The 21,297-nt window shown below is 36.0% G+C and overlaps 2 protein-coding genes across 6 annotated transcripts; one reads left to right on the top strand and one right to left on the bottom strand.

The window, feature by feature from the left end:
- Window positions 1-281: 281 nt before the first annotated feature.
- LOC101215038 (clavaminate synthase-like protein At3g21360) lies at window positions 282-2,797 on the bottom strand. The gene is made up of 3 exons (XM_004141619.3): window positions 2,199-2,797; window positions 1,629-1,882; window positions 282-969 (listed from the first exon to the last, which is right to left on the bottom strand). Exons 1-3 carry the CDS (start codon window positions 2,556-2,558, stop codon window positions 609-611), a joined length of 975 nt encoding a protein of 324 aa, XP_004141667.1. The 5' UTR covers window positions 2,559-2,797; the 3' UTR covers window positions 282-608.
- Window positions 2,798-2,881: 84 nt separating this feature from the next.
- On the top strand, window positions 2,882-21,294 carry LOC101204052 (MMS19 nucleotide excision repair protein homolog). 5 transcript variants are annotated; one of them, XM_004141736.3, is made up of 20 exons: window positions 2,882-3,188; window positions 6,411-6,473; window positions 6,572-6,626; window positions 7,691-7,788; window positions 8,909-9,067; window positions 9,192-9,251; window positions 9,548-9,736; window positions 13,035-13,088; window positions 14,021-14,107; window positions 14,211-14,907; window positions 15,273-15,652; window positions 16,192-16,265; window positions 16,721-16,823; window positions 16,972-17,864; window positions 18,848-18,923; window positions 19,042-19,153; window positions 20,172-20,248; window positions 20,658-20,738; window positions 20,829-20,908; window positions 21,002-21,294. In XM_004141736.3, the coding sequence occupies exons 1-20, from the start codon at window positions 3,117-3,119 to the stop codon at window positions 21,033-21,035; spliced, it is 3,444 nt and encodes a 1,147-aa protein (XP_004141784.1). In that variant the 5' UTR covers window positions 2,882-3,116; the 3' UTR covers window positions 21,036-21,294. The 5 variants fall into 5 exon arrangements, with proteins under 5 accessions (XP_004141784.1, XP_031745194.1, XP_031745192.1 ...); XM_031889334.1 differs by lacking the exon at window positions 6,572-6,626 and having other exon boundaries at window positions 3,122-3,188; window positions 8,879-9,067; XM_031889332.1 differs by lacking the exon at window positions 6,572-6,626 and having other exon boundaries at window positions 3,122-3,188.
- The last annotated feature ends 3 nt before the right edge of the window (window positions 21,295-21,297 follow it).

A 21,297-nucleotide genomic window follows, 5' to 3' on the forward strand; every position in this document is an offset into this window, starting at 1 on the left:
GGGGGTGGTTGAATTAGATGTGTTTATGTTGTATTGATTTGTTTGACTTTGGTCACATTATTTTGACTAAATTTATCTTTTTCCATACATTCTAAAGTCTAAAAAGGGATACAACCAACCAAACCACCGTTGCCAAATGGTTGCAAAGGGCCAAGAAGAATAATTGGAGACACATACACCTTCTGTTTTGGTTCAACAGATAATAAATAAAACTTAGTTTCATCATTTTTAACTACTTTAATCAAGTAAGAGAAGTTGCTTTAAGAACAATACAAACCGAGTGTCGTAGACAATGAAATTATATTTCGTTTTAACCAACCCGTCCATGAATGTTGGAGATGAATACCCTTACATGAATACAACTTACTGAATAAAGCCAAAGGCAATTACATTATTAACGGTTAACACTACACAGTTTTATTGAGTACTTTCTTTAAATTACATGAGATAGAATTGGTTTGGAGAGAGAAAGAGCATGGGAACCTTCAATACATACACAGCTGAAGAACAACAATGACTTTATTCTACTTGATGACAATAATTCAACCATCTGCTTTAGAATTGCCACAATCCTGGTCCTACATGATTTTCCCGTCTTTGTGATGCACTTACCTGCAAAGTGAAGCGAGTATACGACGAGGAGGGAGGAATGGCCTACGTGAGTGAAGGACAGCCCAATTGTCAATCAGAAGAATATCACCTTTCTGCCAAGGAATGGCAACAGACTCCTCTTCCAGAATTCTCAAGCAGCCATAGATGATATCAGCTGGCAATGGAGTACCGTCCCCAAACGTTACCGCCTTTACGGGATCGTTCCTTGCATCTTCCCAACCGGTGTAAGCTGCAACCATGCTATTAAACCAAATCTTGCGCTGTCGTACTTTATCATGCTTGATGGCTGGGATTGGACCCATTACTGTTTTCACTCCATCTTTTAACCACTCCAACTTCATTCCCAACTTAGCTGCCCTGTTGAACGTTTAGAATTGTTAAACCGACTTGTCAAGTCTAAGTTCTTGTACAAACTGCAAATAAAGCATTTTTGAAGAAATTTGAGATAGAATACAAAAGATAAAGGTTAGGTGCAAAGATGTTTGATAAGATGTAGATTCTAGTAAGACCAAGTGTTCATAGGTATTATCGTGCAGTGAAACACATTTGATTGTCGTGGAAATAAATCCTCATCTTTTCAAGTAACTCAATTTCTTGCTTAAAAAATATGCAACTTTTATGCATTCTAACATGATTTCAAATCAAATAAAGCATCAGTATGTGGCTTTCCTCTGTCCTCACTTTGAAGTAACTTTCTTAGTCCACGTTCAACCGCATTCACCTAGCAAATCTAAATGTTGCTGAAACAGTGGAAGTTACAGCCAATATAATAATATAAATAAGCTACTTTCAGCATCAATCGTTTGGGTTAAATTATAAAAACTGCCATTGATTTTGTCGTTCGTCTAAAAACCACTCTTATTCTTTCAAATGATCGATATTAACTTTAATCTTTCCTAACTCTTTCAAAACAATCTTCAATGTATAAAATTCTGAAAGATTTCTACTTCAAAATAATTTTGAAATGGTAAGGAAGTTTTTTCTTCTTTGGTGAGGGGTTGGATTTGATCATGAACCTTTCTTCAGCAATGCTCTTATCGTGAGTCAAGAATGTAGATTTCCAACCACGGCCAATTGGAGATGATGGATCATCATCTTCTCCCAACACGCGAGTGTAAATTAGGCCCTGTTCCTCCAACCTCTCAACAAACTCTGGATATTTCTCTTTCACTCTCTCATAAACAACATGACTGAGAACAATGGGTGTTTCTCCACCACTTCTAGGCTCTACTTCACAATAGAAAAACAGCTTGGCAGGGAATTCAGGCACCTGAAACGTACAAAAACCCCACTTCGTTCTTTCAATTTCAGACTTCACCACCAAAACACAGTATCAACCCATGATTTTCCCAGTATCTATGAAACTAAAAAGACTCTAACTAACCATCAAAGTGGTAAAATAGATTCTATTTCCACCGAACCCAAGCCAGATTATTTAAATAGTTAATTCTGAGCTACAAACTAAACTAAGCTAAACTGCGCTAATTGGTAACCAATTCCCATTCATAGATATGAATAAAAAAGACCTTGTAGAATTTCCTAAAATCAAAATGCTCAAAAAAGGTGAGACAGAGGACAATGAGTACCTGGGCCAATTCGTGATGAAAAGGGATCTTCTGGTCTGGCGGGGACTCGTTGGCCGTGAAAACCCGACCAACGACCTTACTTCGAGGAGCTGCACCTCCAACGTAAGGAAACTCCTCGTAACCAAAGGCCTCAACGACGTCGTTGAAGTCGGACGCCGCTTCAACCGGAAAACCTCTGAAGAGTATGGCTCCGGAGTTGAGAATCAGGGAATCGATTGTTGATTTCTGGGCTTTGATGGCTTGAGCGAAGGACGAAACAGCGAAAGAAGCCGAAGACGGGGATAAAACTAATGGGAAATAACTTGCAGGGTAGTGTTTCTGATGCGGAATTTGAATTTCCATTAAATTCTCAACGGCCATGGTAGTTACTGATAAATTTGCAAGAACAGTTGGGCGGGGCTTGAATTCTGAGTTTGTGTTCAGGGTGGCGCTTGATGGTGAGGAGGCTGCGGCCCCAATACTATGTCACTAATAATAAATAGTCTTGTAACAATAAACCAAGCCATTGGGTTAATTTCAAGATGGTTTCAATCGAAGATTCCATTAGTTCGTTTTTAGAAAGTGCATTGTGTTGAGTATGGCTTGAAATCAAATCCTCGTTTGCAACTAGCTAAGTCACATTTGTGCATTGTTTGTTTTTGTTTGATGTTAACTTTTGTGCATTGTTTTTAATAGCTTTTTTCATTTTTAATTAATTTTAAGCACAAAAGGGTCCAAAAACATCTTAATAATAATTAAAGATAAAAAAGAAAAAGAAAAAGAGAAGTGGAAGGAGTAAGGGCTTAGGGTGCATAAAAATTGAGTCTTGAAGCTGAAAGGTGAAGTTTTAATTTTTAACATCCATTTTTATTGTAATTTCGTAAAGTCAGAAGCCCGAGCTTTCCCCCCACCAAGGTTGCGCGGCTTAAACCCGAAAAAATGGCGGAGCTCTGTAAGCTTACACACTACGTCGAGTCCTTCGTCGATGTATCTCGTACACCCTCTCAACAGGTTATTCCTCCATTCCCATTTCGCTTTTCATCTCTCAATTTCTCAATATTACATGCCAAACTACCCGATTATCTAAGCGGATTGTACTACTACTTCAATTTTAGATTTCTTTCACTATTTGTTATCAGTCATACCTCAACTACTCCTTCTCCTCATTCTATTTATTATAAACGGAAGTAGAAAGCTGAACACCTGCAGTGTGTCTGTGACTGTTTTTTGAGATAACAGTGCAACAGTGTGAGGTTTGGGAAGTTACTTTTTCAAAAAGATGACAAGTTTCATGTACATAGCTCAGGTTAGGAAGTTAGTTCCAAGTTCCCAACCAACTACGGTATTTTCTGTAAGAGTTAGGTTGGGTAAGGATGATGATGATGATGATGGTCATTGGTCTGGTTTCATTTGCATGTGAATAACTACTCCCATATTTTCCTGTTTCTAATTCTTATACATAAACTTGTGTGTCTTCTCGAAATCTTCACTTACAAGGACTTGCATTCATCTTTTTGGTTTTCCGTAGCTTGATTTGATTTTGAACCCACGAGGTTAGTTGCGAGTTATGGTACCAAGATGCAACTCAAAATCAACAGCTAACTTGGATAGTTTTGCGATGAATAAAACTCAGCAACTTAGAACGGCCATCGAGCAACATGCAACAAACGATGAATATAATGGTTGAAAAATGACTGAACACCAGTAAAGCATTTTAGCAGAATATCTAGAGCAAAAACTGTATCACAAAATTAGAATTTTTTTAACACTTATTTTGAAGGTTTTAAAGTAACTATTACAATATATTCAAAAAGAGCAATTTTTTTTTTTAATCTTTTTTGATTTTGTAGTGGGTGATGGGAGTCGCATAAAGTTTTGGGAGGATAGGTGGTATGTATCACAATCGCAACTTTTAAAGTACGGGACGGACGATTGTGCAGCACTTGTTCTAACTCAGTGAACTAGTCAGCCGTATAAAATTCGAAAGTTGTAGACAAACTCGTGATATGATGTAGCCTCCCTTCACGTTTTGAGAGAAATTGGTTTTATAAAACGTGAGAAAGAAAGAAATGCAAAGAAAACTTGGAATGCAAAGAGTACAACAAGGCTTGGTCGAAGATTCAACTACCATGTCTCCCCTATAGTACATTTTAAACATTTTTAGCTTTGACAGACTTGCATATGAAAATGCCGAAATGTCACACTCTAGGTCGATGACAACAAAATGAAAGCAAATGGCTAAATTAAGTACACAACATAAATATAAGATGGTTTGAGGATGTTCGAGCATGCGGCCATGGGCAAACAACACCTTGGACAAGCATGCTCATGACAGTGTGCAGCCCAGCCTCTTGCTTCCTTGTACCGTGACATCTACATTATTTCCTCAAAAAAGAATGCTTTGATGACAGATTATTAGGTTGATTCTAATCAAGCTTGGGATCTAGGGTTGAGAAGGAGAGTGTTTGATAGAGAAATTGGCAATTATATTGCTCTTGCTCATCCGCTGACTAGTTGGGTAGTGAATAGAGCAAGAGACAGCTTACGGTGGAAGTTGGAAGCTTCAGGCCAGTTTTCTACCGTCTACTTTCCTAAAGTTAATCTTCCTTTGGTCAATCTTATTTGGAAATTGAAAATTCCTAGAAAAACAAAGTTTTTCCTTTGGTCTCTCGCCTATTGAAGTCTCAACACCCAGAAAAAGCTCTGAGGTTCCTAATTGGAGTCTTTCCCCTTCCATGTGCCTGCTTTGCCAAAAGAAGGCTGAGACTTTAGATCACCTTTTTGTTTGAGACTTTAGATCACCTTTTTTTTACACTGTGAGTTTGCGACCAAAAGGTGGAGTAGTATTTTTTGCAACCTTTGGGTTGGATGGCTGTCTCCCATTGTGGGTCGATGAATGGATGATGGAGGGTTTGTCTGGGGGCAGCTTTTGTGGAAAGGGAAAATTTTGTGGAGTGTGCAACACGTGCTCTCTTGTGGCATCTCTAGTGAAAGAAATAGTAGGGTGTTTGATGATAAGTTTAGCTCTTTTGATTCTTTTTGGGCTCGTGTGCAGCGTATGGCCTCTTGGCCGTGTACAAAACTATACAAAGTTATTTTGTAATTACAGCCTTCTCATGATTATTAACAACTGGAAGGCTCTTATTGTTTAGTTTTTTGTTGGGGGGGGGCTTCTCAACCCCTCACTCTTTGGCTGTTTTCTACTTGCTGATTTATATATATACATTTCTCTGTTTCTTGTAATAAAAACCAAATATTCAACATAAGCTTGAGAAGTTTGTCTCCAGAGGAGTTGAGGACGACCTAGTTATGTTTGATCCCTAGTAAAGTTCTATGTTTCTCTTGGGGCATCGGTGACAAAGTCTTTTGTAATCATTTGTTAGTTCTCATTTCACTTTGTTGGAGTTTATTTATTTAGTGGGGTTCTCTATTGCGGGCTTTATTTTTTTTTGAATGCTTGATGCTATTTCCTTTTTTCTTAATGAAATTTTGGTTTTTAGTAAAGAAAAATGGTTGAGATATTAATGACAAAAGAGTAATACATATTTAATGTCTTTTTAAGGCTTTAGTTAACAATGGAAAAGTTATCAGATTATGGGAGGACAATCAATCTAACTCTTTTCCCCTCTCAACAACCTCTTTCCAGGACATGAACAATTTTTAACCAACATGATCTGGTGATTAGTGATTGTCGGGATGTAGAAAATTCTTATTGCGATTTGATATTATAAGAAACCTCTCTTTAATGGAAAGATGAATTTATTATAACTGTTAATCCTCTTGGTATTGCTTCAGTCTAAAGTGGCACTTTGTAGAAGATAGGACAATGTGGTCTTCAGACTCTCTGGTCTCTATTCTTGTAGGATGGTCTCTATCAGCTTATCTTGCTTCATCTACATTTGAGGACTTTTTTACTGAAGTTTGGATGGAAAGTGGATAAAGAAGATGAAACCTTACCTTAGGTGTTGTTCAATGCAAGCCCTTTAGACCAATGATAGACACCCAACATTGTTTATTCAGTCTTAATTGATCCTTCTATTTTTTCATTTTATGAAATTATTATTACTTTTTGGGCAAAGTCCATGTGGAAATTGCTAACCTTATTTTTTTTAGGAAGCCCATATATTACTCATCTGTGTTTCTTTATGCTACAATGTTCATCTTTGTAACAATGTACTGATTAGGAACACGATGAAGAACAATGAACTAATGAGAATATATGTGACACTACAGGCCACAAGCTTGGAAACGATCACCTCCCTTGTGAAGAACAATGTACTAACAATAGAAACACTGGTATTTTCTACCTAACTTCTACTTTCCTTCTTCTCTGTTCATGTTTCCTTTAACTCTATGCTGTTATACTGCCTTAAATTTTTATTTATATGATTTAGGTTAGAGAAATGGGGATGTATTTGACAATTACTGATAACATTATTCGAGGCAGAGGTACTGTTACATAAACTTCTGATTTTGTTTTATGGTAATCATCATTACCATTACAAATTATTATTGTCTAAACTTTCTGTATATCTTACTTGCTTGCTCTAACTTTTGAACAGTGTCAGTGGTTTGATGGTTGGCCATGAATCAGTCTGTGGTCTGTACTTTGTAGCTATGACTCTCCCTCTAGGCTGAAAGACTCTAGTTGGCTAAAACACAAGAGCAATTTAAGGAAATTTTTTGTGTGACACAACCTATTGGAATTACTAACCCTCACTCACTCCAAATTTTTGATCCATCAGAAATCCTCCTGTTTCTTTCTTTCCACAGCTTTGGTAAAATAGGCAGTATAGCTATTATCTAGATGGACCTAGCTTTCCTAAAATTTATTGTGCAGACTCGCTAAAACACACAATATTTTTAAAATTACTGCCTTGTTGATGTTTACCTAGTTGGGATGTATTATTATCTAAACTTTCTTTATATCTTACCTTGTTGATGAAACAAACCTCTTCATTAAGAATCAATAAATTTTAGGTGCATTTACTGATTCTTGTTTTTTGTTTTTTGTTTATTGTATCTAAATTTTGCACTTTGAGGATTAGTCTCATTTCATTATCTTAATGAAGAGGTTTGTTTCCATTTTAAAAAGAAAAAGACAGTATAGCGATTATCTAGATGGACCTAGCTTTCCTAAAATTTATTGCGAAGACTTGCCAAAATTTTATTCAAAAATTACTTTAAGAGGTAATTCCTTGTTGATATTAATGGCTCAAAAAACTGTCTCCAATTTTCCTCCACGACAATGAACGAATGTGTTCTGAATGTTGTCCTTGGTGCTTAGCACTGAGTTGTCTATTAAAGAACACATCCCAATTTTCTTTTTGTTCTAGGGATGTTATTGTGCCTTGCTGGTAGCCTTAGTCCGTCAAGAAATATGTTATGCACACACTGCCTTTTGTGGTTTATGCATGCCGTAGATGGTTGAAATTTTTGACCTGTTGCCTTACATTTTCAAATTATTCTTCTTTATTGTTGAAAAAGAAACAACAGCTTGCTATTCTTTTCAGGCATACTTCTTCTTGGGGAACTACTTGCATGTCTAGCATCAAAGCCTCTGGATAGTGCAACAATTCACAGCCTAATTGCCTTCTTCACAGAGAGACTGGTGAGTGTGCACTTTTAATTTCTTTTTCTTGGCATTAATCACCTATCCAAACAGAGGGGCAATGGGTGTTTTCTATTGGTCTTTCTCAATTTTGATCATTTGTCTTTGTTCTATATGCTATTGTCTTTTCTCCTCTTTGTAATTGCTTCCTTGTGTTGAAATGGAAGATTAAATAAACATTGATCTTTCACTCTTCATACCTGTTGTACTTTCTATTAGGCTGTAATGATTTTTCTTTTAAACATGCATATCCCATGTTCCAAGATTGACCAAGCATAAGTTTCATTCTTTTTTTTTTCTTTTTTTCTGTAAATTTTTTTACATAGTTGTAATTTTCTTTTGAAGAGGGCAACAAGTTTTTGTCTGAGCTAATAATAGGAAAGAAATGCTAGGACTTCTCAAGAAAAGGAAAGATCTCTGGACATCCTTATTGATCGCATTTGTTTCTTAGCTATGTCTCAACCTCTTTATATGTATAGTTTAGATTTTCTTATATCCAATTTGAGAAGTTTTCTTTGTAACTTCATTCTATTGGTTTCTACATTTTGTTTTTGGTTTTTGATAAACTACCAAACTTTCATATTGAAGAAATGAAAGAATACATGGATATACAAAAATGTAGCTTGCATAAAGAAGTCAAAAAAAAAAAAAAAAAGCTCCAGTCAAGTAAAGTAACACTTGGATGATACTTATTTTATAAAAGAAAACAATTTCCTTTGGGAATTTGTATCCCTTGAACATTTATTCTTTTTCACTATACGAACTATAATTTATTTCTTGAAAAGAATCCATTACAAAAGCCTAGAAGGGAACATGGAATCCAACAAGAGACAACATTACCCAATCTCTCCAACTCTCTAAAGATTCTTTTGAATACTTTTCTTTTCAGAAAAGTGCTTATTATACTTTAGTAGGATTGGGAAGAAAAGTGCTTCAAAATTGTACCTGAGCATACGCCTTTGAGGAGGGAACTGATTTTTATGATTTAAAAACAGTCAAAATTAAAAACACTCCCAAGTCCCACCAAATAGTTCGTATTGTAGATTGAAGATTCTTTTTAATACACAACCAATCAAGTTTCTCTATTCAGTGTGATAGATGACTTGATACTTACTATCAGGCAGATTGGAAAGCTTTACGAGGTGCCCTTGTTGGCTGCTTGGCACTAATGAGGAGGAAAACAAATGTTGGGTCAATTTCTCAGAATGATGCAAAGTCAGTTGCACAGTCTTATTTTCAAAATCTTCAAGTACAGTCCCTGGGACAGCATGATCGAAAGGTGAGTTAACAAACTTAACATGTAGGGAACTTATGCAGATACTCGCTGACAAATCCTTTTAAATTTTAGTAACTTTTCTGATATTCTTTGCTTCTGTTTCACTTTGGTTTATTTATTTTGACAGCTGAGTTTTGAACTTCTGGCGTGTCTTTTGGAACATTATCCTGATGCAGTTGTTTCACTGGTACTTTAGTTTTCTTGCTTTCGTCCAGCCTTTTAAACTGTGTCTTCTTTTAGAAGTCATGAAAACCACACTATCAAAAAAGAAATGAAGTCATGAAAACCACAAGCGATTAAAAAATGTTCCCTTGACCCATTTGCTCAACGCTTTTTAGTTTTTAGGTCACTTCACATCTTTATGTCTACACGACACTTTTCATGTTTCATTGCTGTGTATAACTTTTTCTCTTGACTATTTTAATTCTTAACTTACTTGATTTTTCTTTTTGTGGAGTATCAATGAATTTTACTGTTATTCAGGGTGATGATCTTGTGTATGGAATCTGTGAAGCCATTGATGGTGAAAAAGATCCACACTGCTTACTGCTTACTTTTCGCATCGTTGAGCTTGTGGCAAAACTATTCCCAGATCCAACTGGAGCACTTGCAAGTAGTTCTAGCGATCTTTTTGAATTCCTGGGTTGCTATTTCCCAATCCATTTTACACATGTAGGTTCAATTCGTCTTGGTCATCATTTCCTTTTTTGGTTTCTTGACTTTTCTCATCTTGCATATGATTGATTATTGGTAGTGTACTTCTCTCTCCTTTTGGGGAGGCAAAATGATGAACCATATCTGTAAAACACATCAGAGGTTTATTTTTTATTTTGAAAATGAATCATGTTTATTATTTTCCTTGAAATGAAAACAAAGCTTTTCATTGATGAAATAAAAAGAGGCTAATACTCGAAGTACAATGAGACATAGTAAGCAAGATAAAGTAAATGCAACCAAATATAGTCCAATGTTGGACTTGTCCAGAAAATTAAAGCAAGTACGGTCAAATACAACTCATAATGGAACAATTTGGCTCTTTGAACAAAACTTCAAACACCACTGAAGCTGAAACTCTGGGAAAGCAATGGAGAAAACACAAGCTTCAACTTGGGAAAGCTGATAATAAAGCCACCAATCCATAAAACCAAAGCCATAAGAGGGGAACAGATGAACTAGATTAATTGAAGAACCACGGCGCATTAGAACTAGATGAATCCAAATCGATAGAGGCTGCCAAGAACTTGGAGAGGGGACAAACAAAACTAGTAAAATACATCCTCCAACTTTGACAACTTGGTAACAAAGCTTCCTTAGAGTCTGAGGCCTCCAATTTTCAGCTTCAACTGATCCAGCAAAAAAAATCAAGCACAACGAGGATACAATTTTCCTTTTTTCTCCCTTTCTTCCTCATAGTCAGAAAACCATGACTTCAAAGCTTTTTTAATAATTCAGAGCTTTGAATAAATGAAAAAACCCGCCCACCCTTACACCCAAAGATCGGCAACTGAAGATTCTATCTTTAAGTGACATTCTTTATGAAGCAACCAATTTTTACAGAAACAAATGAAGATGGACCCCAAAGGAAAAAATAAAACCTCCAGCTTCTCATATCAGAGGGAAGTGGACTGAAATAGTTTTCGAAAGCCTTGAAACTCTCCGCTAGACAAAAATGGTGAATGAGGATACGAGTTTCATTCACAGGTTTTTGGTGGCAAGGAAAAAGAAAAATTTGATCACTGAATTGGTTAATGAACAAGGCGTGCCAACTAAATCATTTAGAGAGCTTGAAGGTTTAATTCTGGATTTCTATGGAAATCTTTATGCCAAAAGTCTGGGTGCAAGACACCTTCCTTTGAGTTTTGAATGGAACTGTGTTTTCCCAAGAAAGAATTCTGCACTTACAGCACAGTTTTCAGAGGGGGAAATCAAGACAGTGATCAGGATTCTTGGTAAAAGCGAAGCCTCAGGTCCAGACAGTTTTACAGCTGAGTTCCTATTGAAATTTTGAGATCTTATGAAGACAAACTTCCTATCTCTTTTTGAAGAGTTCTATAAGAATGGGAGACTGGATGCGTGTGTCCAAGAGAAATTTTTGTTTAATTCAAAAGAAGGCAAAAATTTCTACTAGGAGAATTCAATAAGGAGATACTCTATCCCCATTTCTTTTCCTTCTTGTGAGTGAAGTTTTGGGCACACTAGTGGGCAAACTTTATCAGAATGGATTATATGAAGGATTCACAATTGATAAAGAAAAAATTAATACCTGGGCTGATATTATTAACCGTGCTAATCTTGGTATGGAAGTTATGCATGAACGTAATGCTCACAACTTCCCTCTAGACCTAGCTGGTTCTCCAATCTGCAAACAACACCCTATTATTTAGATGTATGACAGTCACATGCTCACCCAGCTCAGCAAGTTATAGAATTTTTTGAGTGGTACTCAGGTCAGAAGATGAACGGGGACAAATCGGCATTGTGTGGCATTAGTATATTAATATTAGGAAAAATCGGCAAGTTCGCAGTGTAAGGCTGAATGTTTACCCTTTTTGTATCTTGGCTTACCATGGGGAGTGGGGTGCCCAAAACGAATTTTTTTTCTGGCAACCAGTGATCGATTTGGTATAAGCCAAACTTGATAAATGGAAGAGATTCAACCTTTCAAGAGGAGGAAGAGCCACATTCTGTAAATTGGTCATATCCAACCTTCCAACCTATTTTATGTCATTATTCCTAGGGCCCGTAGGTGTCATAATTAGAAAGAATTCTAAGGAACTTTTTTCTGAGAAGGTCATAGTGGTAGTAAGGCTTTCCACTTAGTCAAGTGGGAAACAATTCATAAATCTACTGTGGATGGCGGGTTTGGGTTAGGTGATCTCGAAGCAAAAAACCTGGCCCTTCTTGCTAAATGGGAGTGGTGGTTTTTAGAGGAAGGGGATTGGTTGTGGTACAATGTGGTGAGTATGAAGCCATTAGGGGCAAACAGCTGGAAAAGGTGGAAAGAGTTTATGAAGCCATTAGGTTAGTATTTCCTGAACTTGGTAGAAAGTGGAAGCTGTGGCTAATTTCAATTTCGAAAACAGGAGTCAGATTGCATTTTGGTTAGACGCTTTGGAGGGTGAAATTCCTTTTAATATTCAGTTTCCAAGACTTTATAGAATTTCCTTACTTCCTAAAGGTTCAATAGAAGAGCATTGGGATTCCGATGTAAACTCTTGAGCTATACATTTCTGTCGACTTCTAAAGGAAGAGGAGATAGCAGAAGTTCAGAATCTGATTGGTAAATTTTCAGCAAGAAGAATTTCAGAGGCTTCTGATAGAAAAATTTGATCCTTAGTGAGTAGTGGAAGATTTTCGGTAAAATTTTACTCATCTTCCCCACTGGATAAGTTGCAGCCTTTATGGAAGACGAACAGCCCAAGAAGAGTAACATTCTTGTTTGGATTTTGCTGGTTGGGCACTTGAATACATCTTCAGTTTTGCAGTGCAAATTGGCATCTAGTTGCGTTTCTCTCTCGATTTGTCCATTTTGTCTTCAACATGGAGAAGACCCGATTAATCTCTTTTTCTTGTGCCCGTATTCTGTCAAGTGCTGGGAAACTTTGTTCTCTGTTTTTAATATGTCGTGGGTGTTTGAAGAGGATTGTAGAGATTTGGTAAGGCAGCTTCTAGGAGGTCCATGTTTCAATAAGACCTCACGACTAATTTGGTTTAATGCGGTAAAAGCAATTTTGGCGAAATTATGGTTTGAAAGGAATCAAAGGGTTTTTTTTTCATGAGAAATCTCTCATGGCTAGATTGTTATGTAGTTGCTCATGCAGTCTTATGTATGTATGTGCTGCCTTCTTTTTCTTCTTCATCATCATTATCTTCTTCTTCTTCTTTTTCACTTTAAATATTTTTTAAATGAGTTGTTTTCTCTCTTGCTTTCTGTGTGTTAATAATGTTTCTATATACTATTATGATCCAGGGAAAAGAGGAGGACATAGATGTAAGAAGGAATGATCTTTCGCATGCACTTATGGTATGCTAATGTGCAAGGACATTGGTTTACAGGTTTACGTTGTTATTTGAGATCTTAATTGTTACCAAAGATTTCTTGCTTGATAACATTTTTCTTACTTGGAACCCCCTTTAGTTGGAGTGTTTTGGTGGACTTATTTTTTTTATGTCCTTGAATTCTTTATGCCTTCCATGTGGTTAGAACTTACCCAACAACGGAAATTTCTACTTTGGACCATTGTAGATACAATTGTCAGCCTTCCATATGGATTCAGAGTTTTATTCAAACCCAAACTATGGGAAGCCTTGTTAGCCTCAGCTTCTTCAAAATGTCTGACCCTAAACCAAGTCTTCAAAGAACATGAAGATTTTTAATTCTTTTAGAAATTTGTCATGTTTATTACATATGATCTTGTAAGGATCTGTTTCCATGTTTCTCAGCAACCAAAATTGACAAGGATCTGTTGGTGTTGTAAAGTTAACAAGACTGAACTCTAGGGAAAATTAAAATCCCTTTCCAGGATTACATATTCTCACGTTCTGTGGAAGTTGAATATAGATAAACTGTTCAGGTTAATTTGCATGATTTGCTTTCTGGATAATTTTGGAAATTCACAATTCTTTTAATGTCTCCAACCCCCAAAAAGAGTATTCTTCCATCTCTAGCTGTATACCAATATTCTAGATGTTTCGTGGTTCAAACAGTTTTAACCATTTAGTTCTTGGGTTTACTTCATTCCTGCTTAAGAATTTGAATTTTGGCGTTCTTCTATTTTTTCACTTATATAGGTCAGTTATAAATTTATTGGTGCCCTGGGATTGGTGTTAATTACATTACCCTCATCCATCATTATTTGTTTATTTTTCACTCCATATGTTGAATTCTGCACCATATTCATAATCTCTATTGCATATTATTCAACTTGATTGGACTTTTGTAATATTTCTGCGCAGAGGGCCTTCTCATCTACCCCCCTCTTTGAGCCATTTGCCATTCCTTTGCTTCTTGAGAAACTTTCATCTTCATTGCCATTAGCAAAGGTGTGTCTCAGTTTCTCTATTTACTTGATTTAGTAATTGTTTAATAATTTAGGATACCCTTCTTTTGAACGTCCAAGCTGTTGAATTACTTGAATAATTGCAGATTGATTCTTTGAAGTATCTAAGTGATTGCACTGTCAAATATGGGGCAGATAGAATGAAAAAGCATAGTGAAGCTATCTGGTCTTCAGTAAAGGAGATCATATTTACTTCAATAGGACAGCCGAATTTGTCCATTAACACAGAATCATTAAATAGTCCAAGCTTTCAAGAGAATGAAATGACAACAGAAGCACTAAGACTCCTGCAGAAGATGGTTGTTGCGAGCAATGGGTTATTTTTAACATTAATTATCAATGATGAAGACGTAAAGGATATTTTCAATATCCTAAATATTTATACATGTTACAAGGACTTTCCTTTGCAAAGCAGGCAGAGACTAAATGCAGTGGGCCATATCCTTTACACGTCAGCAAGTGCATCTGTTGCTTCCTGCGATCATGTGTTTGAAAGTTACTTCCATCGTTTGCTGGATTTTATGGGGATTTCTGTGGATCAGTATCATAATGATAAAATTTCTCCCATAAGGAATTTAAACTTTGGAGCCCTCTATCTCTGTATTGAAGTTATTGCAGCTTGCAGAAACTTGATTGTAAGCTCTGATGAAAACACATGCTCCGTTAAAGAGAAATCATACTCCATGCTTCAAATTTTTTCATGTTCAGTGGTTCAGCTCCTCAGCTCTACCTTTTCAGGAATTGTTAAACGAGATCTGCATGATGCTGAATTCTACTGTGCAGGTATCTTCTTTTGAGGTGTTTCCCTTGAGTGAGGTCTGCTTGAAAATTTACTATTCTTATATTTGAATGGGGGTGCGTCTGTAATTTACACGTCCATACATATGACATGTCTCCTCATGTTTTTATTGAAGAAATAAGATGGTTTTCAATTTCTTATTGGAGCTGCAATTACTGCAGTTCAGTCTTTTCAATTTTCCATTTATATCTCTTTTAAACAATTTTATTGTTGATCCTTGCCTGTTCTCTAACTTATTGTTGCTTATATGTCTTAGTGGTTTAAATCTAAGATAGGTTAATTATTTATCCTAATCTAAGATTGGTTAATTAGAATATAAGCTGTGACTGAAGTTTGAAACCATTTGCAGTAAAGGGCTTGCTGAATCTGTCCACATTCCCGGTAGGCTCTTCACCAGTATCCAGAGTCATATTTGAGGATATTTTGTTGGAGTTCATGTCATTTATAACAGTGAACTTCAAATTTGGATCGTTGTGGAATCATGCCTTGAAGGCACTACAGCATATTGGTTCATTTGTTGACAAATATCCTGGGTCTGTGGAATCACAAAGTTACATGCATATAGTCGTTGAAAAGATTGCATTGATGTTCTCTCCTCATGATGAGGTCTTGCCACTGATGCTTAAACTTGAGATGGCAGTTGACATTGGTAGAACTGGGCGCAGTTATATGCTGAAAATTGTTGGGGGGATTGAAGAGACAATATTCTACAATTTATCTGAGGTTTATGTACGTGTTGAAAGATTATCAATCTTTATGTTATGCTAGATATTCCTCATTGGCATCATCAACCTATATATCCACAAGCAACGTCCCAAAAGAACTCCAATTGATGAATGATCCATCTTTTCTTCCCTAATTAATTTTAGTTTGTTTCTTCTTGACATGTTATGTTTTCAATTGTCTTGATGAAAAAAATCCAACATATCAGAGAACAACCTACAAAAAATGATGATTTCTTAGTATTTTTCAATTGGACTAAATGTTTTTATTTTTCTGGAAGATAATTTCTGAGTATTATTTTGCGGTTGTCCATCTCTGATTTTTCCAAAAATAAAAAAAAACCGAAAAGAAAAGAAAAAATGAAGAGTTAGTATTGTACATAGGAGGAAGAACTTCATTTGATTTTCAAGGAACATCGGAGCTCTCTCTTTTTTTTTTCTTGTCGTTTTTCATGGTGTAATCCCAATATTATTATATCAACTCAGAGCTGATCGCTGTTTTTTTCTTTTCTCTCTAATTGGCTTCTGGACATTCTATATATTTAGGTCTATGGCAATTCAAAATCAGTCGAGATTGTATTGTCCCTGTTGGATTGCTACTCGACCAAAATTCTTCCATGGTACATGGTTCTGTTATATCTTATACTTCTTATTGCTTGGTAACTATTTAGTTTTTCATAATTGTGCTGTTTTCTCTGTTTCTTAACCATAATTTTCATCTCTCTTAAGTAAGCATGCAAACGTTAATGTAAAAAACAAAAACAAGTTCTAAAATTTTTTAAGTTTTCAAAACTTGGCTTGGGTTCTGAAGAACACTCCTAAAAGGTATATATATACAAAGAAACCAATAGGTTTAAGTAGTGTTTATAAGTTTAATTTTGTCGAATTTTCTTTTTGTTAGTTTACTGTCAAAGGGCACGTACAACCATGTCTGCAGGGTTTTTTTGGTTTAGAATTACAAATATGCGATAATGACTCCCTTTTTTGTTCTTTTTTCCCTTCTCAATTGTTTTGTTGTAATAAATGTGCTGCTTGACTTTATTTTATTTATTTATTTATTTTCACGATGGTGTAGGTTTGATGAAGCTGGAGATTTTGAGGAAGTCATACTGCGATTTGCACTGAACATTTGGGATCAAATTGAAAAATGTTCAACTTTTAGCACTTCGATGGATAAAGTGAGTAAAATTTTTATTCTCTGCTTTATTAGTTGTCAATTGATTTTGTGTAGTTTTTCTACTTAAGACATCCTAAAATCAGTTGTGAGCTTTTTGATGAAGCAGCAGCCTTTTGTTTCGTTTTTTTTTTTCTCCTTCCCCTTTTTAGTGTATCCAGGTGCTTCTTGATGCTACCATGATGGCATTGAAACTCTCAGTTCGAAGTTGCTCAAAGGAGAGCCAGAATATTATAGTCCAAAAGGCATTCAATGTATTATTAACAAGCAGTTTTTCTCCTTTAAAAGTGACATTATCTAATACAATACCAGTTCAGATGGAGGGCTTGCAATTTCTGCAGCAGAAAGATAATCCTACTTCTAGAGATGAATGGATTCTTTCATTATTTGCATCAGTCACTATAGCACTTCGCCCACAAGTACATGTTCCAGACGTGAGATTAATAATTCGTTTGCTTATGTTATCCACCACCAGGGGCTGTGTACCAGCTGCACAGGCACTGGGTTCTATGATCAATAAATTGAGTGTGAAATCTGATAAAGTAGAAGTCTCAAGTTATGTTTCCTTGGAAGAAGCTATTGACATTATTTTCAAAACAGAATTTAGGTGCCTCCATAATGAAAGTACTGGTGATGGCAGTGAAATGTTTCTCACTGATTTATGCTCTAGCATTGAAAAAAGCTCTTTGCTTCAAGTTCATGCTGTGGTTGGATTATCATGGATTGGAAAAGGTTTGCTCCTTTGTGGTCATGATAAGGTCCGAGATATAACCATGGTTTTCTTGCAGCTCTTAGTGTCAAAAAGCAGAACAGATGCCTCACCCTTGCAGCAGTTTAAACTGGAAAAAGATAACGAAACAAGCTTAGACTTTGCAGTCATGAAAGGTGCAGCAGAGGCATTTCACATTCTTATGAGTGATTCTGAGGCTTGTTTGAACCGAAAGTTCCATGCAATAGTACGACCACTTTATAAGCAGCGTTTTTTCTCTACCATGATGCCTATTTTCCAGACTCTAGTAAGCAAATCAGATACGTCACTTTCTAGGTATACATGTCTTTTACCCTATGGAAAAATTAAATTTCCTTTTGATGAGCATATTGCGCCACTTTTTCTTGTCTGTCTTAGCAATGTCCACGCTAAGAAGAATGCAACCGAACGCTAAATGTAAACAATTAATGTCTAGTCTAATAGACCTGGGTTTGTCAATGATCTTAAACAAACTCTACCATGCTGAAGTTTCCTTCCAATTTTGTCATCCTTCGTAGTACTATTACATAATTTATAGCATTGCAATATTGCAACTCAAAAGTATGTTTCTCTCTTTATTGCTACACCTCAAACAACTGATTTGAAACCTGTAATTTTTGGAACTAGGGTTCGGTCTTCTTAAATCACCAATTGACCTAAAAGCTTAAATTGATGGGTGACAACAAATTTAATTATATATCATCGTTCAATATTCATGATGGAAATGAATATTAAATGGAAAGGTAACAACAATGAACACAATCCATCATGGATCATACTATGCTGCTACCATCTTAAATCACCAATTGAATCAAAAGTTTAAGCTGATGGGTGAAAGTGAATTTAGTTTTACATCATCTAACATGTTTATCCTTTTGAATCACATAGCAAGATTTGTCTAACCTATTACAATTTTGAGTTTATTATGATCATGATAATATTTATATAATACCAAGTATTATCTTCTTTAAGAGAGTTAATGCAGATTTACAGTTAGGATAACAAGTAAACATCTTAGTAAATAGCTTATGAACGATCATTACGCAGCCTAGCTTATTCCTGCAGATGCATAATTTAGCTTATTTCTTTTATTTGTTTGTGTTCATGAAAGTTGAATTGGACTTCAACTTCGGCTTGGGTGTTTGTTAACACTGGAGTAAGAAATGTGCATGAAAATACCTGTTTGGAGCATTTACTATAACCGTGCTTTAATACTGCCTGGATGCTAGTCGAAGGGAAATTTTGGTAGCCATGTTCTGATATGGCGCTTTGTATTTCAGATATATGTTGTACCAGGCATATGCACATGTTATATCTGATACTCCACTCACTGCTATATTGAGTGATGCAAAGAAGGTTAGCTTTAATGTAAACAAAAAGTTGTTTCTGCTTTTTATTTGTGCTATTATTGCAGTTCAGTCTTTTTTATACGAAAGCCATATAGTTTATAGCAACATATCATTAATTTTTGCAGTTTATTCCTATGCTTTTGGATGGGTTGTTAACATTAAGTGTGAACGGCATAAATAAGGATGTGGTTTATAGCCTCCTCCTTGTTTTATCTGGGATATTGATGGATAAAAATGGTAAGATTCTGATCTATTTCCATGATTCAGTATTTCTTTTTCATTAATTATTGCGTAATTTTATTCTATTTTGCAAATTAACATGTTAGCTTTGTATTTGATACTAGTACTAATTGGCCGGCAATTACATCTTTTAGTGGATACTGAGGCACGGCCGATTTTCCCCTGATAAGAGTGTCTAAATGGACCACAATTGAGACTTATGGATCTTATTGTGATTTCAAATTCTTTTTGTTAGGTATAGGAGAAAAGGAGTTGGAGTGATACCCAAACACCGAAAATACAAGTAAACACTAAAGATAACTATGTTGCAATATCAATAAAGAGATTACCATATAAGGTTGCGAAGCTGCTCTTATTTATAAACAAGACACTATTAAATATATACATAATCAACCCTAACTAGTACTCTCACGGAGTAGTGGCAGAGTATTAGGTCATATTTGCCTGGGGGAATTAGATTGGAAGAAAGGGGATTCTAGTGTTAAAAAAATTTCAACCTCTTCCTTAGTTGGAGATAACCGATGAGCCACAAAGTGATGAGGGTTTGTCTGCCCTTTTCTTTTATGGGAAGGTCCGGCCCTTCTGTGATCAGGTGACTTACTCTTATGTTAGTTCAGTTACAAAGCATCCAGGATTGGCCGACATGTGATTATTCTATAAAGACAGTATTTTGTTGATCACAAAATCAACGAGTCTACCACACTTGGTACATAGCTCATGTTTTATATATCTAGCCTTAGAAAGCATAATACTAAAGGTGAGGAGCACTTGTGTATAATAGACTAGTGCAAGGGGAAAGATCGGTTGAAATTAAAAAGGAAAGGGGAGATGAGGAGTTAGCGCCAAAGCATTGGTGAGATAACCACGGATTCCCAAATACTCATGATTGGGTCTTACCTTTCCGGGAATCCGTGGATTTAAATAAACTTCTATTCTATCAATGCCTTGGTCCCATGGCCCAAACTTAAACAAATTCTTCACTCAGTTCTGAGAGGATTTGTCCCTCATATTGCAGGACAGGAAGCTGTAACAGAGAATGCACATAAAATTGTTGATTGCCTAGCTGGACTTACTGACTTTTCTCATATGATGGTATGAAGTATTTTTCTTGAACCGTCATTTTATTGTCTGTTGCAATGCAGTCCTTCTGATGGGTTCTTGCCTGCTGGCTGATATTCTCCTTAATAAATGATTTTTTTTGGGTCCTCTATATAACCCTTCGAGTAAGGCAACTGTTCCAGTATCTGCATTTTGCTTTCACACGTAACGTCCTCTCCCCCAATTTGTACATAGATTTCCTTGCATGATCCGGAGGCGTGAACTTTCTCAGTATTAACCATTTAATTGTTTTTTCTTTTTTCTTTTGGCTGACGCTGAACAACGACGTTGCTGTTATCAAAGTTCAATTAGTATAGGTTTTAGTGGCTGTATTTTTGCAATAGAGATAATGCCTGGTATATTACACTATTGTACTAAAACCTGAAGCACATGCATTATCCAGCTCGTACGAGAAACTGCAATTCAGTGCCTTGTCGCTGTGTCTGAACTGCCCCATGCAAGGATATACCCCATGAGAAGACAGGTATCCAGATGGTTGTTCCTTGCAATCATTTATCTGGGACTGTGCTGTTAATCCTGCTTGTGATGTTCAATACTGTTCTGCCGTTTTCAGGTACTGCACGTAATATCTAAAGCTCTTGATGATCCAAAAAGATCTGTTCGACAGGAAGCTGTCAGATGTCGACAAGCATGGTCAGTGCTCCATGACGGGTTTATGATTCTATAGCACTTTACTGGTAGTTACTACCGGAAGGTACTAAATTCATTTTATAATTTCACCAACAGGGCATCGATTGCATCAAGAAGTCTTCATTTCTAATGGTCCATTGCGAGCAATTTTCCTTGTCTCACATAGCTTGCGAGACTTTGCAAAGGTTGGCAGCTTAGCACAATTGAAGTTACCAAATTTAGTGCATATTGTCTGCTTATACATAATTTCAATGTAATGTACATGTAATAGTTCAGCTCTCTTTCTTGGATAGTAGCTAGTTGATTCATTGTTTTTTTTTTCTACAAGGAAAAAACTGTAAACATAATTTGTGCAAAAAAATTAATATAGTTGATCCATTACGCACTCATCG

Source organism: Cucumis sativus, chromosome 7, assembly GCF_000004075.3.
Source record: "Cucumis sativus cultivar 9930 chromosome 7, Cucumber_9930_V3, whole genome shotgun sequence".
Lineage (NCBI taxonomy): Eukaryota > Viridiplantae > Streptophyta > Magnoliopsida > Cucurbitales > Cucurbitaceae > Cucumis > Cucumis sativus.